This window comes from Coenobita brevimanus, chromosome 61 (genome assembly GCF_032717465.1).
Source record: "Coenobita brevimanus isolate Jiangsu-jjx chromosome 61, ASM3271746v2, whole genome shotgun sequence".
In the NCBI taxonomy this organism is placed as follows: Eukaryota; Metazoa; Arthropoda; class Malacostraca; order Decapoda; family Coenobitidae; genus Coenobita; species Coenobita brevimanus.
The window spans coordinates 37,689,539-37,710,741 of NC_137014.1; the positions used below are offsets into that span (position 1 = coordinate 37,689,539).

At 40.6% G+C, this 21,203-nt stretch overlaps 2 protein-coding genes across 2 annotated transcripts in view; one reads left to right on the plus strand and one right to left on the minus strand.

Annotated features, from left to right (window-relative positions):
• Positions 1 to 20,184, minus strand: part of LOC145403649 (ankyrin repeat and FYVE domain-containing protein 1) — a 93,960-nt gene extending 73,776 nt beyond the window's left edge. Inside the window, exons 1-6 of the mRNA XM_080275336.1 lie at positions 20,169 to 20,184; positions 17,465 to 17,643; positions 15,655 to 15,775; positions 13,103 to 13,247; positions 12,041 to 12,164; positions 10,906 to 11,055 (exon numbers count right to left, since the gene is read on the minus strand). Of these exons, the coding sequence (XP_080131462.1) occupies positions 10,906 to 11,055; positions 12,041 to 12,164; positions 13,103 to 13,247; positions 15,655 to 15,775; positions 17,465 to 17,643; positions 20,169 to 20,184 (735 nt within the window). The remainder of the gene's footprint in view (positions 1 to 10,905; positions 11,056 to 12,040; positions 12,165 to 13,102; positions 13,248 to 15,654; positions 15,776 to 17,464; positions 17,644 to 20,168) is intronic.
• LOC145403650 (uncharacterized) lies at positions 6,191 to 9,185 on the plus strand. The gene is made up of 3 exons (XM_080275337.1): positions 6,191 to 6,365; positions 7,751 to 7,918; positions 8,400 to 9,185. The coding sequence occupies exons 1-3, from the start codon at positions 6,269 to 6,271 to the stop codon at positions 8,645 to 8,647; spliced, it is 513 nt and encodes a 170-aa protein (XP_080131463.1). The 5' UTR covers positions 6,191 to 6,268; the 3' UTR covers positions 8,648 to 9,185.
• Positions 20,185 to 21,203: the final 1,019 nt, after the last annotated feature.

Sequence of the window (21,203 nt, forward strand, 5' to 3'; positions counted from 1 at the left end):
TTCCAGTTCCTTTCCTTATCCACCTCATCCTACCGTTCCCCTTCCTCGGTGTTATCGATCCTTCCCATCCTCTTCTGTCCTACTTTGCCTTATCATTCTCTACTCTAACCTGCCACACTACGTCCTTGCATTCACCTATTTTATCTTATCCCTCTCTAAACATTTTATCCTAGTCTATCCTGCTTTGCCCTGATGTCCTGTCCTGCTCTGCTGCTCTGTCCTGTTCTGTCTGCCTTGCCTTGCCCTACACTGCTCTTTCTGACTTTCTTCTGTTTTGCCTGCCCTGTCCTTACTTCACTCTTTAATCCCATTCTCTCTACATTGCCTTGCCCTGCTCTGTCCTACCCTTTCCTATCTTGCTCTACTCGGAAACGCTTGCTACCAACCTCTACTCTACCCTTCTCTCACCAGTATCATCATATCCTCGCCTGCGCTGCCTTACACTGTGCTGTTCTATTTTGGTCTGCTCTATCTGTCCAACTCTGCTCTGCTTTGTGTCCCCTGTCCTACATTATACTACAGTAATCTGATTTACCTTGGCCTAGCTTACCCTGTTCTACTCTGGTCTATCTTGCCCTACCGGACTCAACATTCTCTTCTCCACTCCCCTCAGCTCCACCTTGGTCAATCCCTTCCTGCCTTACCCAACCCGGAAACGCCTGCTGCCTACCCATTCCTAATGTACTGTAAAACCACTTCAACTACTCACAGCCATACGACCAGTATCACCATCACCACTACTGATATCCAGTTAACTACAGATATTATTTGACTTTCCAGGTTAGGTATAAGGAACGCTGTACAACCAGGACTATTATGATGTTTAATCAGAACAAATATAAGAAAGCGCATCAACACGAGTAAGAGAACCAAGGCAAAAAGTCAGTACCAAACCAAATACGGTCGTTGTTGGGGGCAAAGGGATCATTAATTTAACAAATGTAACGGCATATGCGCATTCAGAAACACACTACAAAGTTACCTAACTTCACCAAAAGTCAAGTTTCGTGATCATAAATTTGTTGGCAATCGGTTCATTACTACCACAGGAGACAGACACGTGAACGCACTGCTATGAAATCAGGAACACAATAATTAAACACCAAGCAAAACAACCTTGAACTCAAGTAATACGAGACATTTTTCAAACTTCTAAGTCTTTCACTTTTGAAGTTATGGCTAAACACACACACACACACACACACACACACACACACACACACACACACACACACAGTCTGGAGTGTATGTGTCATGCTATACTGGCAGGAGAGAGAGAGAGAGAGAGAGAGAGAGAGAGAGAGGGGGGGGGAAGGGACAAAGTGGAAGGAGAGGGAGGAAAGAGAAGACAGAAAGGAAACCAGGGAGAGAAAGAAAAACGATGAACTCCGAATAAAATGGAGAAGAAAAGAAGGAAATGTAAGAGAGTGAATGAAGAGGATGGAAGGGAGGACACAAGGCGAGAGGGCGTGGGGAAAGGGGGAAAGAGAGGGGATAGAGAGAAGAGAGGGAAACGCTAAGGAGAGAGAGGAAAGGGAGCGAGGGAGGAGCAATGAAAGGAGAGGGAGAGGAGTGGTGGGAGGGAGAAAAAGAAAGGATGAGGTGGAGGGATGTGAAAATGAAGTATAAGTAAAAAACAATGGAATACTAAGAGGAAATACATCGTTTTGCGGGTATTGTCCTCTCTCTCTCCCCCCTACACAAACTTACTCCCCAGCTTATATCCGCAAGGCACACACACACACACACACACACACACACACACACACACACACACACACGGGCCATTAACTTCTATGCGTGCTGCTTCATTTCCTAGAATTTTCTAAGCTAATTTACACACACACACACACACACACACACACACACACACACACACACACACACATCTCTCTCTCTCTCTCTCTCTAAAGCGTGAGTTGAGCATGTCTGTTCTTGTCATTCCTTTGTTGTGTTGAATTTAGCTCTGGCCTTCCCTTCATTCATCATCAAGAGAGAGAGAGAGAGAGAGAGAGAGAGAGAGAGAGAGAGAGAGAGAGAGAGGTTTTCTAGCTCAAATGGAGACAGCAAGAGAAAATGACAGGGTGTAGGTGGGTAGTTGTGGTGGAGGTGGTTGTTACTGTTATTACTGTGGTGGTGGTGGTGGTGGTGGTGGTGGTGGTGTGGCTCCAATGGCCAACTCACAATATCATTTAGTGTTTGCTGGAATAAAATGCTGAAGTTACTTCGACAGGGTTAATGGTACCAGTAATCTCACACACACACACACACACACACACACACACACACACACACACACACACACACCAAACTTACAAAACCATCATCACCACCATCTACCATTATCACTAACCAGTCAAGTTTATTACGGCCAACCAGAAACATCACCTCGACCACTACCACTAATACCAACCAGCACTACCACCCACCACCACCATCACAAACACAACTACCATTATCACCACCACCACCATGCCCCCCCCCTTACCATCACCACCATCCACAACTAGCACCACTAACACCTGTACTACCACTACCAACTACCAATACCACCACCATTACGGACAAAATTATCATCACTACCACCAGTTCCCTCACCAACTCTACTACCACTACCAACCACCATTAATTAACACTATTACCACCATTACCATCATCACCACCATCATCCTATCACCACCATCCCCACTAGCATCATCCTCACCAACACCACGCCACCACACCTTCATGCTTGTTTATAAATACTTCTGACAGAGTGGAAGAGGGAACACGGTGGGAGGAAGAGGAAATAGGGGAGGGGGAGGGGAAGGGGAAAGGGAGAGGTGGGAAGGGGAGAAATGGGGGAAGGGTGAGGGGAGAAATGAGGGAAGGGTAAGTGGAGGAGGGAAAGAGAGGGAAGAGTAGGGGAAGGGTACAGAAGTAAGTGAGGGAAAAGAAGTGAGGGGAGAGGATGGGAAAGAAATAAGGAAAGGGGAGGGGAGGGAAAGTACAGTATATATATATGGAGAAGGGGAGATGAGAGGGAAGACCAGGTGAAGACAGGAGGAGAAGGAAGGAAGGGGGAAGAAAGAGAGGTAAAGGGGAGGAAAGGAGAGAGAGAGAGAGAGAGAGAGAGAGAGAGAGAGAGAGAGAAAGGGGCAAAGTGGGGGAAAAAGCAGGAAAAAAGAAAGGGGACAAGAGATAATAGGGGAAAGAAGAAGGAAATGAGGAGAGAATGATGAAAAGAGGAGGAAGGGGAAGAGAGATGAGAGGCACAGGGGCAGGGGAGAGGTGAGGTAAATTAGGAGGAGGAGAGGGACCTGGATGAAAGGGATAAACTGTTTTTAGTTCTGCATTACATCATTTACTCAAATTCACAGTTACTGGCTATGGTGCAGGGGGAAGAGGGGACAGGAAGGAAAAAAGGGGCTAGGACAGGGGGAAAAAACGGCAGGAGAAAGAAATATGGAGTGAGAAAAGAAAAAACAGAGTGGGGAAGACAAAAACACGGCGAGAGAGAGAGAGAATTCATCCATCCATCCATCATCCAATCCTACATTGCCCCATGAAGAGCGTAGAAGCCCAAGGCTAGGCAGTTGGTCCCGACATTTAAGATGAGAGTGACCAGCCTCACTCATCCCTGAGTAGCATTACATGAGCAATCAACCCCAACCATCCCTTGGATATAAACCTTCATCAGCTCAATCCGATTAGAGCGCAATAATTACCCACTAAACCACCAGGCGCCAAAATTTGGTTATATGGTTACCATCCAGCGTGGTAAATGGTTTCCTGGTGTACGGGAAACCATTTGGCTTGTCACTTAGTGTAGAGTCACCCACAGGCAGAAGGAAGAGGAAAGAATGAAGGAAAGAAAGACAGGAGGAGTGTAAAGTCACCCATAGGCAGAAGGACAAGGAAAGAATGAGGAAAGAAAGAAAGAAGAGGGTGGAAGGAAAGAAGGATGGAGGAGAGGAAAGGGCAGACACCCGACAGCAGCACTACATCGAGTGAGTGGATGGTGAGCACCCCCACCTACCAGTGACTAAGAAATATCAAATTATGGCATAAAATTTTCCAGTTTCTTAATTCACTTTCCCACTTCCTTCCTCTCTCTCTCTCTCTCTCTCTCTCTCTCTCTCTCATTCTCTGTCTGTCTGTCTGTCTCTCTTCTCTCTCTCTCTCTCCATTGTCTTCATTCTCTCTACAGCTCTTTCTCCGTTCTTCTCTCCCTCACCAATATCCTCCTTCCTTATCTTTTCTATACATCATTTTGTCTCGCACTCTCCTCAATTTTCTCTAATTCTACTCTCCATATTAATTTTCTTTCTCCATATTTTTTCTCATCTTTCTCTTCTTCAGTCAGTCTCAACTTTCCCCCCACCCCACTTAAATTGTCTCCTTCTCTTCATCTATCATCTCTCCTTGCCTCTCCTCTTCTAATCTTCTCTTTCCTTTTCTTCTCTTCTCTTCTTTTCCTCTCCCTCTTCTCTCCTCTTCTTTCTTCCTCTCTTTACTTTAAACTTTTCTACTTTCTTCTCTTTCCTTCACATTTCCCAAGAAAATCATCAACACCTTTTATTACTTAAACATGGAAAATAAGGGAAATTGAAGAAAATTATATGTTTGGAATAGGAGGAGAGAAGGAAAACAGCTGAATGTGGAAGATGTAAGAGAAGTACATGAGAGAGTAAAGAGCAACAAACACAACACCACCACGCCAATTTCTTGAAATCACACCAAAGTTCCCACACGCACAGACCACAACCACATCCATATATACTTGCAACAACAAAGCTGCCAAAAGAAGGTGCTTGGATATAATGAACCTGAAGCTTTCTGTACCATCACCACCACCATCAATATACAGCATGCTCTAGGTAAATCAAATTCATCATCATCATCATCACTCCAAAATGATTTTCCACCAACATCAAAATTTTCAGAAATGGGAATAAAAAGAAAGTAGAAGCAATGGGCAAAACAGCTATTCTGCCACCATTCGTGTCTCCTATGCGCCATCCCACAGGCAATGTCAACCACATTCAACAGGGAAACAAGGAACATCTTAATGGGGAGCTTCCACAAACCTATGGGGTAAAATTTTTCTATTATCTGCCAATTTTGAACTTTCACAGATGTTGGTGCATTTCAGTATGTTATTCAGTCTAAAACTAGAATATTTCACTTATCAATGAGGAATCTGAGCAAATACAGGCTCCAAAAACTACCTTGAGCACTCGTTTTTCTTCAGCTGGTACACCTAGGAATTTGGTTTAGGTTGACACCTGGTGACTTTGTTCAGTTTAGTAATATTCTTACAGTCAATGGATTAAACAATATCTCATGAATTATGGCATATTCTCTCTCAACTACCATTACTGTATTCTCATCTATATTCACTTCAGGACATTACAGCTCACAAACACTCCTAAAAAAAAAAAAAAAAAAAAAAAAAAAAAAAAAAAAAAGCTGGTGGACGGGACAGGATCATCTGCACATTGGTACATCAGATTTAAAATCCCCCACCTCACACTATTCATCATTACATTTGTTCCTCAATCCACTCCTTTGCTGTGACCTCTTCTCAGGATCCTACCCACATACTGTATACATTTATCAACCATGGGGACTGCATTCACTCTTGTCCCACTTCAGTACCAACAACCACTCAATCAGCATCATATACCTAATGCTTTGCTACGATCAATAAACTCTTCACAGGAATGAACAATTTTACTTTTACACAACATTTGCATAATATCTTTCATAATCCCTACATTGTCAATTTGTCACTTTGCGATGAAGACTTTGTTTCAGCACCATTAATGGTAGAAGTAACACTGTCCTAATATACTTTCTCTATTACAGTATACATCTGATGCAAGAATCCCCTACCACTTACAAAACTACACTGTTCATCAGTCATCACACATTTTCATATCTGTCTTGTTTAAATAACAGCGCTTGACTTATCAGACCTCGTTATGCTACTGCCAAAGCTTAAGATAATATCTCAAATAGTATTTATCAGAACAGTGTTTTAAAATTCACCCCATTTTCTTTTCCCACAGTGAAACGAAGAATATTCAAACGACAACCCAGAGAAGTACATTACTAGAGATGAATTTATGAGTGAAGACATACAGAAAATGAGAGAGAAGAGGATATAACAGAATAATCAACTACAAAGAAGAAAGGAAAGCAAAGAAATAAGCAGAGGAAGATACAGAACAATATAAGCTACAAGGGAAGAGACACAACAGGACATAATAAAATCAAAGAGATAATGCTCAACATCATGACTGGGAAAGAAATACTGTGTATGCCCTCCTTCAGACTGCTGCTGCCGATCCTCCTACTCTGCTCAACACACATCAAACCAGGTTAGAACTCAGGCTCGTAACATAATCTCACATACAATAAACCCTTCAGTAAGATGTCATCTTTTTTGTTCTATTCTTGCTACCATCACAAAGCTTTCTACAGCACATGGGAGACCTCTCACAGAGAAAATTTAACCACCACACAGATTTACTCAGTATATGGGACACCTCTTACAGTGAAAACATGAACTTTCCAAATAACACCAACACAAAAATAACCTTTCTTTTCATTCTGAGAGTAAAGTTCGACATCTTTTCGTAGAATATACCAGTCTCCCTGAAATAAACTTTTCACCAACATTTTTGCCAACGGCAAAGTAAGCAGTGTGAAATTTATAAAATACGAGTTTCTGGACACTCCTATGAAAAGTGTCATTTCAAACTAACAATGGAGCTTGATTATCATCACCTCTTCTGTTTCCCTCAGTTATATCAAAATACACTGCATACAGTACTGGTGCCCAGGGTTTAATAACACTGTCCCAATAAAGAAAAATCTGTACAAAATGTTCTAATATTTATGGCCAATTTTACTTAGAGGTCTGATGATATTTCTTCTATTTTAGTGCCTTTTCCTTTGTGTGTCTAGATACTACCCACCTCAATTTAGCAGGAAGCAGTGTTTGCATGACACTGATGATGATAATTTCTAATCCATAATGTTCACTCTCCCCACACTTTTTTTTTTCTATCTCCCCTCTCGACAGGCCACACAATCCTTCCTCTCATCTTCCTTGCTTCACATATTCTCTTCTCCACTTTTTTCCAGTCCATTCCTTCCAGGCTGATCCCCTTAAAATCACACTTATTCACCATTTTAATTCTCTTCTCCATACTTCTCTTCCAACCTCTGATGCAGAACAGAGTACACTGACTATCCCTTTCTTCTCACTTTATCCTGCTTACCATTTTTTTTTCCTTCATCTTGATACAGGTATGTATGTCTCTGGGAATATACTTTAAACCATACCCAGAGGCCAAGCAGTCCTTCTACATACTACCCATCTTTAAAAGTCTGTGATTCAATGCTAATAACCACCATTCATACTGAATGCATGCTAGGGCTGTCTCATTCACAACCGGTGTGATGGTATTAGCAGAGATGTTTTTATGATACACAGGTGGATCTTGTGGATGATCAGTGAAATCTTTTCTAATGAAAGCCACATAAAGTAAACAAACTGTTCCTTATCCCAGCCCACAAATAAATCTGTGTCCTTTTCAGAAAGCATATCACTTCTCCAACCACCTGATCACCACCTCCCTGACAGCTCTTAGCATACTCTCTTTTCCTCCTTCCTGCCCTTTCCCCCCTCTGATCCAGAATACTGCCTACCCCATCTATTCCACTGTTCTCATTTTACCCCAATGTCCATGGTCCACAGCCTATGGTATCCAGTGTTATGAGTGTGTGCACAACAACCAGCGAGTGCGGCGCCATGACCGTTTTGTGTATCCCTGCTCAGAGTTTGACGGTTCTCCACGCTACATTATGGACTGCCCTGACTCCCCATTCTGTGTCTACCAGCGCATCACACTTAATCTTGCCACTGGTAAGTGCCTGACACTGGTCTGCCTATGGAGCAATTTGTTCATTAATTTAAACATAATTAGAGTCTACCATGATAAGTTTTTAGGGAAAAAATATTTTATGTACTTTACATGAAAAAAGATGATTCATTATAAGCATAAAACAGTGCTGTACAGCATTAAAAAAATTATATATATATATATATATTTTCTCATCCTGAAAGAATTAACTGAGCAGCGCCTTTCAGTAAAGTACATCCAACATTTCTTTCCTGCACCATAATTCATTCTTTCTGAAGCTACTGTTTAGTCTTACAAACTCAAATTATCCTTGTATCTTATAAAAAAAAAAAAAAAAATAGAGAGAGAGAGAAGAAAGGAGGGGGGAGGGAAAGTTCTATGTTCATGAATCAAAAGTATTAATTATTTTAAATTGCATAGTATGTGTACTAATAGAAATCTGAGTATGAGCCCCACTGTACTCCACTCTATCCTACATAACAGAGCAAGTGAATGTTGTGACCATGGATGGATGTACTCCCAACACCACTGAGCGTGGTCGCATTATTGAGGCTTCGCTCGTTCGGCCTGGCTGCCTTCGACACCGAAATGCTTACAGACCTCCAGCCTCTGAATACTGCTATTGTGACTATAACTTCTGCAACCCAGCACCTCCCACATACGCACCCTCGCTCATTACTCTCCTGGCCCCTCTGTCCCTCTGGCTCTATGCTATATTAGGCCTATCTTGACACCTGGAGTTGTGAGAGGTGTCCTGGGAATGTGTCTATATTGTACTCTGTCCAGTTTAACTTGGCTTAAAATTGTTATCTCTTCATCATAAATACTAAGCAGTACCATGGGATTAACAGTGGAATATGGTGCTAGTCACAAAAAGGTGTTGTGGGAAGGAAGTTGAGTATAGTATTGCCATATTCTGCCTCTAAGCTGTGGGGAGCAGGCTGCAAAAGGACAAAAATCTCTACCAAGTTAAGGTTGAAAGAGTACAGAGATTGCACCCAACAATACTACCATAAATTATTTGTGATATCCGAATTCTGGGTAGCTTGGATTCTCATGCTTAGTCATTACCTATATTCATGCATTAGATCATTTTGTAAGAGAGATTTTTTCTCTGTTTCATACACCTGTAGTGAATTTGTGGCTATGGATTTACCAAAATTATTTAGATGCCTGACCATGACAACCTCTTAGCTACAACAATGGTTGTTCATCTTTCTACTGACTGTGATATGACATGAGTGTTGTCTTGTTACTGGTATGATTAAATGTGCAATAAATATGATACATTATGTTTTATCTTACTTCATCCTTCTGCTGTATGACAATGATGAATCTTCTAAAGTAACAGCAATGAGACTGCAACTGTACCAATGTCTAAAATATCCTCATTCATTCATTCATCATCTAATCCAGTGTTTCCCCATGAGCAGTATAGATGCCAGGGGCTAGGCAAGTTGGTCCTGATATTTAAGATGAGAGTGACCAGCCTCATTCATCCCTAAGTGGCATTACGTGAGCAATAAACCCCAACCACCCCTTGGATATAAACCTACACAGGCTCAATCCAACTGGGGCACCTTAATTACCCACTAAACCACCAGGCGCCATAATTTGGTTACATGGTTACCACCCATTCAACAACTGTCAAAGTTAGGAAGTTACACATACATACACAAACACACACACACACACACACACACACACACACACACACACACACACACACACACACACACACACAAAAGGATGCTAACAAGCATACTGTAATGAACCGGGCTAATTCCCATTGGATAAGACAATAAATCATGTCACATGTGAAACTTGATATATATTATGCTTATAACTCTCCCTTCTCCAGCTACTAGTCTGCTTTCTGGAAATGCCAGAAGTGCTTTCTCTGGGGACACCAAATACATATGATATTGCAATACCATTTCCTTGTATACACTGAGATACATTAAAAATGATTAATGGGACGGCATGACAAGAAACACTGTACATAAATCATTCATTCATTCATCATCTATGAACCAATAAACAACTTACCTGCTCATATTATATATTTATAAAACCAAAGAAACATATGGATCCTTAATCAACTCAAAGTGTTCTAACAAAGCCATACAACTACTGTACTAAATAAAATAAAAATCTCAGAAATGAGTATATAATGGTCAACTCCATATTACCCTCACGTATGGGCCTGATGCTAGGCTACCAGAGTCCAGTACACTGAAGGGTATATAACCATCCATGACTGAAAAACCTTCAACCACTTTCTGGGACTTGAAGCCACACACCTGGAAACATTGTCATTACAACTGGGGGGTTTGTAAATACTAGACCAACATGTAGTTTCAAACCTATCTCTCTACCTATAGCCAGTTGCCATAATCCCATAAGGGATGGCCATTTGTTTCTGAGTTATTTGTTTTATGGGGAGAGGCATTAACCCTTCACCAACCCACTTGCTGACATGTAGGGAACATGTATGGGTCTGTTATATGGTTACCACCTGGCAATGTACAAGGTTTCCTGGCTTACATTCAATGTAAAGCCACCTGAAAAGGAACGACGAGTAATAAAATGTGACAGAAAAGATGAGAGAGTTGGGAAGTGAGGAGGGTAGACACAGGAAAAGAATGATAAAGGCAAAAGAAGTAGGCAGCACTACATCAAGTGAGTGGATGATGGTCACCACTACCTACAAACCACCAAGCTAATAACTATGGTACAGTGGGTTTGCTCTAACTTGATGAAGGACTCATACCCTTTTCAGTCCAGCTGATGGCCAAGTGCAGTCAACTTGGAGGGCAGATTCAAGTAACAACCAAGAAGATTCATTTTTTCCTCAAAAATATGGCTCACTTAATTTCCTTCAACTATGACTTGGTATTTAAGTTGTGGGAGTGGCCCAGTTCCATCAGATGAAAACTAACCAATAATAGTAAATCACAGGCTTCTAAAAGAAACTGATAATACATACCTGTGCATCATACTCAATGAGATAGAGGAAGACAACATCCTCGCGCTGAAGCTTGATGGCAGCATGTAGTGGGTGGGTAGTCTTGGCCTTGAACATGGCATACAGCAGTGGTGCTGTCATGTGGCTGAAGTCTTCTGGGGTGAAGTCATTCTGTGTCAGAAAGAACTGTATGAGTGATGAAGAAGAAAGCTTAGGCTACATGATCCTGAACCAAATGTTTGTTGGTGCAAGTAGTTGCCGGTAGGAACTTAACATCATTGCAAATCATGCACTGGCCCCACTGGGTGCAAGAAGGAATGAATGATAACTTCTTCTGTGTGTTACAGTGATGCAGAACTTGTGCTGGCAAGCATCTGGTGTGGATGCAGGCTTACATTTATGCGTACTGGCTTCATGAAGGTCATTAAGGCAGACATGGTAGTTACTGCTATATCCCAATCTTCCCCTAGAATATGATCCACAACTGTCAATGTTAAATACAAATCCCTAACTGTGCTGCTAGACAAACAGAGACAAGGGAGAAACACAAACTGTCCATAAGTGTGACTGGTCCCACACTCTAACTCGGGTTCTTCCAGCTGTTAGTTTAATGTGCCAACCCATGCACCATTGACTCCCCTTGGCACACAAGTGTTATGGAAATCAGGCTGTTTGGAACAATGACCATAGGTAACAAAATGTGAATGGTAAAGACAAAGAGACAGATGCCAAGAGGCACTTACTGAATCTATGGTGCTCATCTCGGTACTTTGGGTTTTGAGCCTGTAACAGGTTCTTCATCCACTATCCTGAGATTCAAGTTTCTTCAGAATCAAAGAATAACAGTTTTACAGATTCAAGGAACTGCCCAAAATAATCCAGAGAAAGACCTCTTCATTAAGCCCATTATAATGTTGAGCATCTAGCACATCTCCTCATATTCAAATAAAAAACAAAAATACATATCACTGGACTGAAGTGGTCAAGTACACAATAAATACAGGACTTATTACTGTTCCACTGTTACCAATAATGCTGAACAGCCATTTTCTCCCAATCTACAGTCCCATTTGTACTAAGGAAGTTATGATATTCAGGACAATTAACAGTAGCTATAACAAGGACTGCCTGTACACCTAATGATTATAAATCTTACCCAGTGTGTGGAAATGAGAGTAGAGCAATGGTCTCGAAGAGTTTCTGCGCCTATCTCTTCTGCTGTGGTGTAGAGACGAACACAATTACGCACTGTCACCCACCCCATCAGCGCTTTCTCACACCTTCCATGGGAAAACAGATAAAACTGATAAAGTATAACAAAGTATGGGTGAGATTACGAAAAACAGCTGAAGGGAATAAAGTCATCATCACCAGCATCCTCATCACCATCCTGAACTATATTAACCTACCTCCTAAGGACAGGGTGGGGTAAGAAACAGAAAACAAGGAAGGAGGATGCTACAAAGTGGGAGAACTATCAACAGTGTTCAAGTCGCCAGAACACATCATCATACATAAAGTAGCAAGACAAAAAGAAAGGAAAGAATATGTACACCATCATTAGGCTTTTAACAGATACTAAAAGAATTAGAATGGAGGTTCAGGAATGACATGAGTATGGTAAATTTTGAGTAAGATCATTTGAAATAATCCCTTGAGAAATTTCTGGATAACAAATAATAACAGAACAGCAAGAGCTAAAGAAGCTCAAGTAATCACAAGGCGGTGTCAGGAGAAGGTAGGGTTGCATGCTGAAAAAGGATATACCTTATGCATAAATACAGGATCATGAAGTTAACCCTTCATTTCAAAGGTATATGTACAATACTTCATTAATGCTACCTTCAGATCATTTTACTCAGATTAGGAAAGCACTCAATATGACCAGGTTAATGAATGCTATCTCAAACCCCTCCAGTTGAAAAATGTTAGCTAAGATAAATAAAATCATCTGATAATAGTAAGAATAAAATGCAACATATGTCACTGAACTAAAATGGTTAAAGACAAATGAGGCAGGCTACTAACAGACATGATGCAGAAATAGAGGATCATATTCTCATGAGTTTAGGAGTTTTTTTTAGTATGTTCTCTGAACTGATGACATGCGAAGGAGTGTGGATCATAGGAGTACTGCTGAACATCATGTAATAGTCCACCATGTCTATGCCCAGGGTGAAAAAAACAAATAAATAAAACAAAACAACCATTTACCGACCTCTTCATGAGTGGTGCAAGAGAGAATGATGCTGCAGCACGCATGAGGTTGAGTGTGAAGGTGTGATCAGGAGGGAGGGTGATGTGATCTGTGTACACCCACTGCAGCACTGCCTCTCCCACAGCCTCATCTAGACCACTCCAATCTGAGGGCACAGCACAGTTTACATCATGATCATCACTGTCTTCATTCAATTATGTTTAGCTCCATCAGGAGAACAAAGAAGAGGATTTATTATCCTGGTTACAATAATTTTACTCATTCCACCACCAGCCTTAAAATGCCCCCCTCCCCTACAATATCATTATCAAAGTGCAGTATGAGACCAACGTGGACTGAAACCAGCCGAATGATTCATTTACATTTCATCTATTAAATTTACTAGTACAGTATAATAATACACAATAAGGGTACAAACACAACATTCAGAAAAGTCATATTTGTGATAAAAACAATTTACTTCATCTTTCAGCACTGTACAAACAAAACAGGGACTACACATAAGCATTACTCTGGAAGTCAGCCACATGTACAGTCAAAGCTCAAGATTGTAACTTAACACTGTGCATGTCACATTACAAATCTGATATTCATTTTTTCCCCACAGTGTCCAGAAACTGCTAAGGGGTAATTAGCTGGAAATGGTACTTTTGTAAGTTTCTGCTGATAACATCATGCTATGCAGCACTAAGTGAGAAGAGATGGGGAGGAGTTATGGAAGACAGAGAAATGAAAATCAAAAGGAAGAAAACAGATATCTGAGGTAAAATAAAGACCAAAATTCAGTTATTACTTTTCAAGGAATGAAAGTGAACAGAGTGACATTTAAATATCAAGGACTGATGATGGCCAAGGATGAATACTGTATTTGGACGCTGAAATAACCCACATGGTGCAGGTGAATTGGAGGAAATGGAGAATGGTATAGGGAGTCCTATGTGGGAGACGAATCAATGTTAAGATTTATGGTAAAGTACATAAGTGGTGGAATCAGCACTGATGCATGAAGCCACGACATGGTTAGTGAAGAAAGTGCTGGAGGAAAAGTCTGCTGTGGAAGATATAAGAATGCTGAGATGGATATGTGGGGTAACAAAGTTGGATAGGATTAAAACTAAGAGAGTCAGAGGGACCGTGAAGGCATGTGAGGTATCCAAGAAGGTGAAGAAGTGATGACTAAACTGGTATAAGCACGTGATGAGATAGGATTAAAATTAAGCACGATGGAGATTTGACAATGGAAGTACAAGGAAGGAGGAAGAAAGGAATGCCGAAGAGGAGGTGGATGGACTGTGTGAACAAAGATTTGAGAGAGAAGGGGTTTATGAAGGAGGAGACTCAGGACCAAGTTGTATGGTGCATAATGGTCAAACACACAGACCCCATATATAAATGGAAAATGATGGAGGAAGAAGAAAAAAATAGGCACTTTGGTAGGCCTCCAGCCCACAGAAAACTATTAGTTATACCACATCCAACCCCAGCGCTGTTCTGAATTTATTATGGTACAGCTACAGTATGATATTTAACAAAGTATCAAGAGACTTTAAAACTGTACAACACAGAGAGATCTCAAAATAACTTAATATGGTGACTAAGTAAGTTTAAATTGAAAGGTATTAGCTCTTTACATTGCCTCTGTGCCATGCACATAAAAATGCAATTGATAGTTTTCATTAAAAATGTGCATCCAGCTACTGTAAGCACATAGCTATGCTGATTTTCAATACCGTAATTCATCCAGGGTGACCATTTGGGTAAGTTTTCTATCCCCTTTTGATTCATAACCACACCATCACCCTAGAATTCACGCCTAGATGTAAAAAAACTACTACTCTGCATTTAGGAATACACAGATGAGATTCTATCAACCAATTCTCATTCAATATACAGTAATAATCTTTAATTAAAAGACTGACAAATGAAGTTAAAAAAATGTTTCAGCACTACTGCATATATCCCATTGGAGCCCAGTGTCCTCTACATAGGACAGAACTAGGAATTTTCAAACGTTATTAAAGTAGGGAACCCCCGGGTAGGGACCTATGAGCTTCGCAACTATGAGCCAATTGGCGGAGGGCGGTACACTTAGTGCCCTGCTGGCACATTGCCTCGCCCAGGAACCCTGGGATCCAATGGGTTAATGACTGGCAAATCTGTCAGCTTCTTTAACCCACTGGAGCCCAGTGTCCTCTATACAGGACAGAACTGGGAATTTTCAAACGTTAATAAAGTAGGGAACCCCCAGGTAGGGACCACTGAGCTTCGTGACTATGAGCCGATAGGCAGAGGGCGGTATGCTTAGTGCCCTGCCGGAATATTGCCTTGCCCAGGAACCCTGGGATCCAATGGGATATACCATAAAAATATTATGAATCAAAATAATTAAATGTAATATCATTTGTAACTTTTATATTCCATGTACATACAGATTTGCTTTGCTAAACAAAGCTGTATACAGGCACCTTGACATAAGGATGTCAAGCACATGTCACCAACTGCTATTTCTCCAAATATGTCCAACCCTGTGATTCAAGTATCAATAGGCTCACCCAGTGTGTCTGTGTCTGGAAGAGAAGGAACACCCCAACTGTCACTGCGAGCAGCCAACACAAAGCGATGGGCACGCACATCACGGCTTCCTAGACGTACAATCATGTCACTGTATTTCTCCTGAACGGGAATAAATGGATCATGACAATGGTTGTAAGGTAATTAGAAGCTGTGCATTAAGCATAAACAGTACATGCCACACTAAAAATTGTAAGAGAAAGGAAAAAATAAAAAGTTATTCATATGAAAGATACCATATAAAAAAAAGTGGGTTAAGTATAACAATTCATGTCTGATTGCAAGTCATAAGAAAAAAGATAAAATAGGGGCTATTCATATGGAAGAGGGGGATGAAGAAAAAAAAAAAAAATCACTTTTATACAAATACAGTTTCAAAACCTTACACTCACATTCACCAAACTCTGATCCAGTCTGCAAACAACCTGTTCACAATTGGCAAGCAACAATGTATCATCTGCATCACCAGATTTTAAATACAGTACAGTACGGTACTGTACTGCACTCTTCAGCATTCAACACCAGGTCCACCCTCTATCCATAACTCTTGTTTTAACCCCTTCGTCACAACGACGTACCCTGTACAGTGCGTCATTTCTAAGCAACAGGAGCGTACAAGGATGAACCCAGGACATCAAAAGCTGATGCTCTACTATGAGGATAGCAGAGGGATGTCTAAAGCTTCCTAGCTTCTCCTACTACTCGGATATGGTACCGGTGGGAAGATAGGCTAGTTTGGTCAAGGGGTTAAGCTTGCGGTGAAGGGGTTAATCTCTTATAACTCCATCCATATACTAACTATACTGTACACTGGAATTTAACCATGGGGACATCACACACCCTTGTCTCTGGCACTGATAGTGACATAAGCTTCACTACCATCACACAAACTCTCTACGGCACTCAAAAGTTTTCCATCCACAACTACTGTATGTAAAGTTTACAAAAATCACACTATAGTATATTCATCTTGTCATATGCTTTTTCCAGATCAGAAAAGTCAGAACTACCTTAGTCCTTACAAGCTTTCTCCTCTTTCTGCATTGCTGCAAATATGGCATTTGATCTACACATCCTCAACCAGTCAAATGACATCCCTATTCATGATGCACATGATAGTCTGATACCACTCCTACCTTCTTCATATTATTCTTCCATGCAAAATACTGTACCTTTCTTGCGACATTCAGTAGACATCCAATGACAAGTTTTGTACTCACTTTTATACAAAGGCATAACTGCAGCCTTCTTTCACTCCACCAAAAAATGCACAATTTCATTTAAATCAACACGCTTCACTTTATCATCTTAGCATGTATCTCATTAACATCTAGTGCCTTACTGTTCTTTCAACTTTCACAATATTATTTCCTTCTACCTCTGTCGCAGTCTCAAGCATCACATTCCTTCTCTGCGCATCATCAAAATTAATCATGTTTCTACTGCTCTGCTTTCATCATTCCCATTTCATTAGTCTACCAAAACAGTTTTTACAGGTTTTTTTTTTCCTCTCTCTCTTCATAATGTTAGCACAACTCTGTCTGTCTGTCTGTCTGTCTCTGTCTCAGTCTGCCTGCCTGCCTGCCTGTCTGCCTGTCTGTCTCTCAGATATCACACTTTCTCCACACTCACTTCTACAGTTAGACATCTTTATCCAAAACAGTTTTCTGTTTTCAAAGAAGTTTAAATACATTTTCTTCCAAAATCATATACTGTACATCCTTTCTTTGTACAAGAAATAGGCACAGAAAACAGTATGCTTAGCTCATGGAATACTGTAAACCATCCTACCTTATCATACAAATCTGCCACAAAGCGAAGTAGCCTGGTGACAAATGAGTCCTCGCCTTCAGCAGCATGGGCTGAAGCAGTGAGAATGGCATGCTGCTGTTCCAGGGCTGTGTGGCGTTCCTGAAGCTTCACATATTGGTCACGCAGGAGGGCCAGGTGCTGCTGCAGTTTCCTCACCTCTAAATAGAAGGGAAAAGTGAAGTACTGTATTCCAATCAATGACCAACTACTGTACTAGCACTGTACTAATATACTGAACAGTAGAAAAATCATATATACTGTATATCTCTTAGACACTAATAACCCATGAATACTGATGCTGTTGTTGTTAAACCCAGTGTCTGGCTAAGCAGATTCATCAATTGCAGGAAAGTAACTGCTCCTAAAGAGTCATCCCATGCAGTGAACCAATGTTCCCATGCAGGTGATAGTGCCTCGATCTTGAAAGACACAAGGAAAAGTGTGGTGGTTTGGTTCCTAAATGGCTGCCACATTTGCATCTTTCCACTCAGTTAACAGGGACATCATAGCAGGCTCCACATCACCCACTTATGTGGTAATATGGTTACCACCCAACACTGTAAACAATTTCCTGGGCTAAAGCAATCCAACAAGCTTCCTGTTTACTGCAGAACCACTTGAAGTGGAAAGAAGAGCATATAAAAAGTGACAGGAAGGAAAAAGTGAAGTAGAAAGAGAGGAGGGCACATAGAAATACAATAACAAAGGTGAGGGAAGAAGTAGGCAGTACTACATTAAGTGAGTGGATGATGGCTGCTACAACCTACTATCAGTCCTGAGGTGTATTCAGTGATTTCAACAGCTGACAGTATATTGACCACAATGCATACAGTGCTGTATGTACTGTATATATATATATTTCTTATTGCACTGTATTTGAGAATATCAGCTTCCTATCAAAGGAAATGACTTCTCATACTTATTTCTGTTGGTAACTGGACATAGCAATATCATCTACACTAAAAAACATTTGTAGTACCAGTATAGGCAATTTCCAAACATTATCTTTAGCTAATGACACTCCAGCTACCACTACCCTACCTTTTTTCCTTTTACAACACCATCCATACTGAGATAGATAGATAATGAACAACCATGGGGACATGACACATCCATGCTCCTGTCCAACACTTAAAAAAAAAAAAAAAAAAAAAAATCTTTTTCCAAAATAAGTGCCATCCTTGCAACCTCAAACAGTACCTACTTTAAACATCTTGACTCCAGGTGACATTTGTTTAGTTTATTCTTGTTGCTACCAAGCAATTTCATTAATAATCCCCCTCTCATACAATATTCCACGGGGTTTATAGATAAAGCTGTATCTAACCCCTCCAGTCTGAAAAGTCTATACGAGGTTGCATAAAATTATCAGGATATCTCAAGAAAAAAATGAAAAAGACACTTCCCTGGTCCAGTGAGTCAACTGCATTTAAAAATTTCCCTGCTACTCCATATATAGACTGTATTTATAGCATCTGCCACATTTCTTATCTATCTACCAGGTACTCTTGTTATAATGCTTTCTCCAGATCCATGAAGGCAGTGCACAATATAAATATTTACAGCATGTTTTCATACAAACTAAATACAAATGTCAGAGGTATCAATTCATACTCAGTAACTAATGTTGGGTGTGTGTGTGTGTGTGTGTGGTTTACTCATCACTGAATCACTGACAAAGAAAATTCACTATACAAATGCCAATCACTGAGTCAAAGGAAAATCACCATACCATATAGTGCCAATATACTGTATACAAACAGTCTAATATTCAGGACCTCCATTTTTCTATCAATTAGGTTATATTATAATTAGCATGTATGATGCTCATTAATATCCCTTAACATGATATAGGACTGAAGGAAACCCAGGTCAGAGCTGAAAATGCTAAGGTTAGGGCAGGGGAATGCTAACAGTAGGGCTGAATACTGCCAAAGTTTGAATCAAAGAATATCTCAGAGGAGTCAGTTCTGTCATCTCACCCCCCACCTGCCAAAACAAAAAATAAGAGAGAAAAAAAAAGGCTTGCTACAAAAATCATCACAAATTATATAGTAGCATATGGCACACTGTGTTCAAAGCAAAAAGACTATGGAAGTGGCCAGCAGATTCATTCTAAAAATTAATCCCAAACAAAAACTGCTGGCAGGACACTTGTTGAAAACTCTTTCATGTAAGAGGCTCTAAACCTGACCCTATTCAATTATCAACATCATTACCTATTGTAACTTACCTAACCACCCTACACCAAAGGTGAATCATAAAAATATCTTAAACTTCTTCAGGTGATGAACATCTTAATTAGATAAGAAAAAAATTGTCAGGCTTCCTTCATGCTCTACATCCATGACTGCAATGAGATGTTGACAACAGCCATGCTTTTAAACCAGCACTCTTTTGACCACATTTCCGCCCAGTCACATTATTCATGAGCAGTAGTTTGCAATGTCATTTAAGAGTATGTAGGTTCTTATCCCAAGTCCTCGTGAATAAAGTGAAAGCGGAAAAGGGCTGGCTAAATGAAGAATTAAATGTCCTTGTCCTGCTAACAGCTAACCTAGCAGTGAAGCAAATCAACTATAACTCATAAATCCTTGGAATTGGCAGGTTACGCCTTCACCAAGTGTTGCTCTCATTCAGTTTAGAACGGTTAGCAAAGTAGTAACGTGCAATACACAATTACCGTCACTTCCTGCCATGTTCAGCTGATCACGGGACGCCCATCAAAAGTTTACAATGTTATGATTTGGCTGATTTATCGTACGACGATCAAAAATTGTTGAATTTCACAACCTGTATAGAACAACCTCACATTTGTTCTAATGCATAAATATCAAACATATTTGTACATAATTAAGCTTAGGCTTTAGATACATCAACAAAGTATAAATTAGTTCGAAGAAGAAGCAATATTTTGCCAGAAATACGATAATATTACCATTAAGCAAACCTTTCCATGCTCACGTAAGATTTTTTTTTTGTACGATAACATCATCATGAAGCAAACCATTCCCATGTTCACCGGTCTTTTGCGTACGTGCACGAGAACATTATCATCAAGCAAAAGCTTTCCATGTTCACATTGTGTAAGGAGATCTACTCATGGCCATATATCAGAGGAAAAAGAAATCTCCAGATACCTTTTGCCTTCCACTTCTTTTATTAACAGACAACAGTCTATCTCTCTATCTACAGGCAGACGTCTTAATCCCGCCAGGGGTGGCCAAAAACAAATCACTTCCATGCCACCATGTCCTCTGCCATTTGACTGCCTTTCTCCCAAATCACATCTCTTTCCCTTTTATAATTATATATCCATCCCCCCATCTTATCCTCGTCCTCATCCTCTCCCTCTCGCCCTCCACTTCTCAAATACACCTTTCTAGTCAGTCTCGTTCTCCATCCTCTCCACACGGTTGAAAACGTGGTTGAAGGATATGATGGAGGAGTACATGATGGAGGGCGACTTGAAGTATTGATAAGCAGTGGTCATGGCCTAAGGACCTGGGTCCCCCCGTTTTTAAACATTTGCACCCCCACTGGCCCCCACAAATTGAAATTTTGGATTATTTAACGTGTGCACACTGAGCAATAGTGTCTCTCCTTCCTCCCTCGTCCCCTTAGAATAGGACGGTCCCAACTAGGCCCTTCATTTGTGGAGCCATGCGTACGCAACTGGCTGTGGTAGACAGGCTATTGAGGATAGTATGTCGCAGCA